This window comes from Merops nubicus, unplaced genomic scaffold (assembly GCF_000691845.1).
Source record: "Merops nubicus isolate BGI_N331 unplaced genomic scaffold, ASM69184v1 scaffold39105, whole genome shotgun sequence".
In the NCBI taxonomy this organism is placed as follows: Eukaryota; Metazoa; Chordata; class Aves; order Coraciiformes; family Meropidae; genus Merops; species Merops nubicus.
Window position 1 is genome coordinate 1 of NW_008612335.1, and position 6,087 is coordinate 6,087.

General features: G+C 41.4%; 1 protein-coding gene across 1 annotated transcript; it reads left to right on the top strand.

Moving 5' to 3' along the window:
- Window positions 1–74: 74 nt before the first annotated feature.
- Window positions 75–5,506, top strand: LOC103774122 (transmembrane channel-like protein 7; the record flags this gene model as incomplete). Its single annotated transcript, XM_008941503.1, has 6 exons — window positions 75–113; window positions 3,081–3,229; window positions 3,585–3,752; window positions 3,933–4,018; window positions 4,594–4,739; window positions 5,359–5,506. Coding segments are annotated over 6 exons (736 nt in total), but the record flags the coding sequence as incomplete, so codon positions are not given.
- Between the last annotated feature and the right edge of the window lie 581 nt (window positions 5,507–6,087).

The window sequence follows — 6,087 nt, forward strand, 5'->3', positions numbered from 1 at the left end:
CCCGCGGGGATCCGCGCTGCAGAGGCCTGGGACCCGGAGGACGAGGGAGGCGAGCTGCCTGCTTGCCCTGCGAGGGAACGGCCTACGAGTATCGCGGAGAAGAGGAGATTAAGGTTAATCTCTATACTTTTATCTTTTATAAAGAACGAAAGAAAAAAAAAAAAAAACAACAGAAGTATGGGGACGGTCTTTTTAGCAGAGCGGGCTGTGACAAGACAGGGGGTGATGGTTTAGACTAAAAGAGGGGAGATCTAGACTAGGTATAAGGGAGAAATCTTTTACAGTGAGTGATGAAACACTGGCCCAGGTTGCCCAGAGAGGTGGCTAGTGCCTTAGCCCCGGAAACAGTCAAGGCTGGGTTGGATGAGTCTCTGAGCAACCTGCTCTAGTTGCAGATGTCCCTGCTCAGTGCAGGGTGGTTGGACTACTGACCTTTAGAGGTCCCTTCCAACCCAAAACATTCTATGATTCTACCTCTTCCTAAACACAGCACGGATACCATGGAAGGCTGAAGCAGAATTGGGTTCATCTCTGTCTCTTTCCCCCAGTGGCATGTGGTTTGGACAAGAAGTCGCCCAGGTACTCATGCCAAAACGTGGCAGACTCCCTGTGGCACCTCCAGCTGCCGGAGCATGACCAGGTGCTATTGGCTGGTGTGAGGGTGGAGCTGGCTGTGAGGAGGAATACGTTGAATTGGAAGAAATGAGTCAAAACTGTGAATTATCTCCAGGAACCAAATGCATTTTTCACTGGCTTCCTTTCCACCACCCTCCCCCTCCCCCGGGTTTTGTGCTTCTCTGGGTCATCTGCAATGTGTTCTGCTGTGCCAGAGCTGCTGTTACTGAGTTCTTCCAAAATATGTTGCATTCTTTCTGATGTGGCTCAATACAGGTAGAAAGAAGCTTTCCAGGAGCATTTATTCTTTTTTTTTTTCTTTTCCCCCATATCTCTTTTTAAATTGATTTTTTGCTGTGAACTGGTGAACTGTAAGCAGTTTCTGCCTCTCTGGTGGTAACCCGCAGCAGGAAGGGGATTGCAGAGAGCCTGCTTTGTCCCGCCTCTAATTCTCTGCTAGTTGTCTTACTGTTAGGCAGAAAGCTCCTCTGAGGAGAGAGCTCATAACAGTCATATATAACAGTTGCACCTTTAAATTGGATGCTTTGTAGTTGTGGTTATGAACCAGGAGAGAGGTGAAAGTACAATTAATATCTGGTGCTCAAGGGAGAACAAGAGTGAGTTGCTTGTGAGAGCAGTGGGAGATGGGTTACAGCCTGACCATGGAGTTAAGTCTGACCCTACAGCGTGTGCTCAAGGGACAGCAGGTTATCTAGGTCATGGTAAAGGAAAGTACTCGCTCGACACATAGAATTTTTTTCTTGAAGTTTGGTCTCTGAAGCTCCGTTGTTCAAGAAAAAGGAACTGTAGTTCTGTGGCCACGGTGCATGTTAGGAACAGTGTTGGGATGTCCCAAGTTTGTCTACATATTTGAGCGCTGAAAGATTCTGGTGGGGCTTCTTGGCAGGTCTGCTGATCAGTAATCTGTGTGTGTTGTGCAGCAGCAGCCAACACAGCATGCTTGATGTAAATGTCGTGAACACTGAACACTCAGCTCCTGTAACACAGTTGAATATGCAGCCCACGCCTCCACTTAAAATGCAGACCAAACACGGGCCAGATAGTTCTCCAGAGGCTCTGCTTGAAACACTACATGCTGCAGCCTGTCGTTCCTGCAGAATGCAGTCTTTGAGAGTGGCTGTGTTTGTGTTTGAAGTAAGGTCTTCTGCTGCCTGGTAGATTCTTGCATGTAGGGTTTAGTTTGGCTTCGTGCCAAACTGCTAATTTACTTTCAGTAGGGAAGGATGTGGAAGTTTTGTCAACATAGAGCATACACGTGGCAGTGGCATGGCATGGGCAGCGAGTCACTTAAATAGGGTCGTGTACAAAGTCTTAAAATTGAAACCTTTGTCTTCTGCTGTAGACCTTGTGTCCAGTGTCCTTATGGGTACCTAACTGCTGCCCTTCTTCAGCAGCATCAGGAGCTGGAATGGCATTGGTTGCATACAAGTCAATCTTCAAGCTATTTTTGGGAACTTTTGTCTGTTTTTAAGCTTTCTTAAAAGAAAAAATGAAATGCAAACCCTGAGCCACTTGGAGTTCTCCTTAATGCTGTTACTGACCATGCAGAAATTTTAAAACTGCAAATGTACACATATAGTATAAAAATATATAAGTGAGAAGTTATTAGAAATTATGGACAGTTTGTGGCACAGCCTTGGTATGTGTTTGCAGGTTTTTATTAGACCAGTAACCCCTACACATGTCAGCAAAGAAAGTTTCTCAAATTCATTGAATTGGCACTTTGCAGCAAATATTTCAAAATGCTATAAAACCTGAATCATTAGAAATTAATCATTTTAATAACATTTGGTTTCTATTATGTACTGGAGTGTGGTGTAGAAGGTAAAATTATAAAAATCAAATGAAATATCTAAGCTCTTTATAGTCCTCTTTGTGTTTTTTTTTTACTTCTTCCTTCACAAGATATTTTGCCGTTTCATTCTGATTTTGGGATTTTGTGAATTTTTCCACAAAACCCAGTAATTTTCTGCTTTGAACAGCTTAATTTATAACATTAAAAGAGGAAAGCTAAATATTTCAGAGAAATTTTTGAAGAGCCTCTTAGTGAAGAGGCTTTAGTAAGAAGTTTTAAAGAATCTCGTCTTCCTTTTCCAACCTTTTGTCAATATGAAATCATTAATGGCACTCCCCTGAGATCCCACTAGGCAGTTCAGCTACGTATTTTTTCTGTGTTGTGCTATTGTCAATTGGATTTTATGGTTTTGTTTTTTTTTCTCCATGAGAGGCAAGTGTTTTCTGTGTGAGGACTTGATGTATTTGAATTGGCTCGGATGTTGCAGTTACCAGGAGGAACAGATGGGGACAGCTAGTGTGGGTCACTCCAGCCTTTAGCACTGTGCTAGCCCTGTGAAGGCTGCAAGCAGGCTCCAGTGTGCTAGGTCCTGTTACATGTGGTGAAAAATTATTTCTTGTCCTCAGTAACTGTCTTTCTTTATTCTTAGGGACCGTCAGCAAGCTGATATAAAATACTTATCTGAATGGAAGCCGTGGAAAAGAACTAGCAGTAGATCACTGAAAAAAGTTCTCAGTGAAGTCAAGGGATTGTTCTCTTACTTGGAACTTTGGCGGCATGATATTCACAGCATAGAAGGTATTTACTGTCTGATGTTGATTTCTTCTAGTTAAAGTTGCTTCTGTTATGGGTAGTTTTAGACCTGTGAGCATAGTTTCAGATAAAACTGTGTTTAAGAAGTTACCTGCTGTCCCCGCTGCTCATGTAAAATCTGTGATGGAGTAGAAGGAGAAAATATATTATTATTACTGGAGAAAATTGTTTAAAAGTCACATTTCCATTACAGTTGTATTGTTAAAAGCTTGCAATAGTTAAAACTAGCTTTGGTAATATTTCTTCACTTAGCTCAATGTAACTGAAATGATAATCTGCTCATTCTGTATTTTCAATGATTTTGTTGCCCTAATTATTGGCATGTTTCTTTTATTCCCAGGGAAGTTTGGTACTGGCATCCAGTCTTACTTCTCCTTCCTGCGTTTTCTGGTCCTGCTAAATTTTATAATTTTTATCCTGATGTTCAGTTTGGTTACCCTTCCCAGCATCATTTCTAAATATGGAATATTCAACAGTACCTTTGCTAAAATTCCTCCAAAGAACATAGGTAAATGTCTTTAAGTACTGCTGTTGTTTATAAGATTCCCCCTTTCCATCAGCTTCTCCTCCACCACCCAGTACAAATAAATGCTTTTTTTATGAGGGCTTGCCATGTTTGAATTAACTTGATATTACAATTTAATGGGCACTACCATTTGAGTGACTTTTCCTGCCTTTCTTTTGACAGAGTCTTTCTGCACAGTTTATGAACCTAGTGGTAATAAGGGACTTGTTTACTTCTATACTTACCTCAAAGACTTGCTTAGTGGCACTGTAAGTAATTAGATTTTTAAAAATTAAGTTTCTGTGTCTCACATGGGCAATGAAGCTTTGATAATTTTGAAAAATGGTAAGGTATATGCATCAATTCTCTAGGTGACCCTGCTCTGGCAGGGGGGTTGGACTGAATGATCTTTCGAGGTCCCTTCCAACCCCTATGATTCTATGTTCTATGATTCTATGATCAATGGGGTAAAATTAGCCTTTGTCTGTGAGAAGGGGAGTTTACAAGCTGACTATTACTGAGTGTCCACAAAGCCTGGTTGGCCACGTGCCTCTCCTCCCCAGCTGCTAAACGTTATGTATTCTGGAGCACACTGCCTATTGTGCTCTCAGTGTCCTTTGTCAGAGAGCTCTTTTATTGGAGAGGGGAGGGTTTTTGAGCAGGTAGATGCATTATGATTTGGTAGAGGCAATGGCAGTAGCTATAAGCTACAGAACTGTAGCTTTCTGAGGGCCCTGATAGTAATTCTAAATTTACAACATGATTCCTTAATACTAGGTTGGATTTAAGTGGGAAGTTGCTACTAGTGTAACAAATTCTGTTTAAACTCTATTTGTTTTCACAGGGGTTCCTTGAAGTAACAAGTTTGTTTTATGGGTATTACACAATAGATGCTGCATGGATCAGTGTCATGAGGTACAACTTGCCACTGGCATATCTGCTGGCAACATTTGCCTACCTTGCATTAAGTTTCCTATGGATAATAAAAAGGTAAATATATTGGTATAGTTTATTTGCCACTACCTATTGCACAGTTTACATTGCATTCTTGCTTCTAGGGGACAAGCTGCATTCTTGAGGTGTTTTATATGGAAATGGAGACTTTTTTTTGAGGGTGCCATATCATAGTAGCTAATTGTGTTTAGGAAACTGAACCAGCAAAAGGAAAAAAAAAAAAGGAAGTATTAATTTTTCATATATACACATATATATATATAAATAAAAGACCCTCAAATATACAGTAATTGTTGATGTTGGAGGATTTTATTCTGGGGGTGTTTTATTTCCCCATCTCACTTTCCTGAGCCAGCTCTTTGCAGTGCCAGAGAAGCACTGGGTGAGGTGAGAAGGTGTGACCCTGGCTAAGGGCAGAGAGAAGTGACCTGTGTCAGTCATGGCTTCAGCTGACTTTAGTGATTGAAGAACCTCACACTGAGAGCTTCCCAGAGACTTGCTGATGGAAAACAAATGTGGCTGCATGCTCATAGGTGGGTGGAGGTGTCATTTAGTCTCTGATAAGCCAGGTTGCTTGAGGTGTGGTGCTTTTTTTGTTTTCTGTGGATAAAAATGTGTCTTTTCGTTAATGAAGTAAAGTTGGATTTTTCTGTAGGTCTGTGGAAGGATTTAAGCAGAACTTGGTGCATGGTGAGGATCAATTTCAGAGTTACTGTAACAAAGTCTTTGCAGGCTGGGATTTCTGCATTACAGACCCAAATGCAGCACAGCTGAAACATCGCAGCTTGCTCTATGAGCTCCAAGTGAGTAACTTTCATTTTTCTATGATTATGGTTTTACATAGCTTAGGTGGCTAAAAAAGAGAAGTGTATAACTGCAGATAAAGGAACAGGGATAAGAAGGATTGAAGTGGTGTATGCTGGGGGCAGGGCAGCCCACATCCTCTTGCATGCTTTCTAGGTAGCAGAATTGTGGTGCAACATGAAAAGGATTGGCACTGAGGTTAGTGGCCCTTCTTCCCCCATTCTCTGGGGACTGAACCAAACATGTTAGCTGCTTGTCCTAGCTGTCTCTTCCTCACACTTTGGTCCTGCTTCCTGTGTTAGTTTCTACATAATCCAACAGGAAAAGCTATCCCAGCTATGACTTTGTTATTCCTGGTATTGTTGGAAATCAGTTGGAGTATTCTGGGTTTAAGTCTGCAATGTGGTAGGCAGTAGTTTGTGGAGGAATAAAATTCAGATGATTTGCTTTATACAAGTTGAGAACATTGTTGCAGTAAGAAGATACAGAAAGTTTTTCACTAGGTGTCTTTGACAGAGACACATTCAAAATGCTGATGCAGCTAACAGGTTTCCCAAATCATAGAATCCTTTAGGTTGGA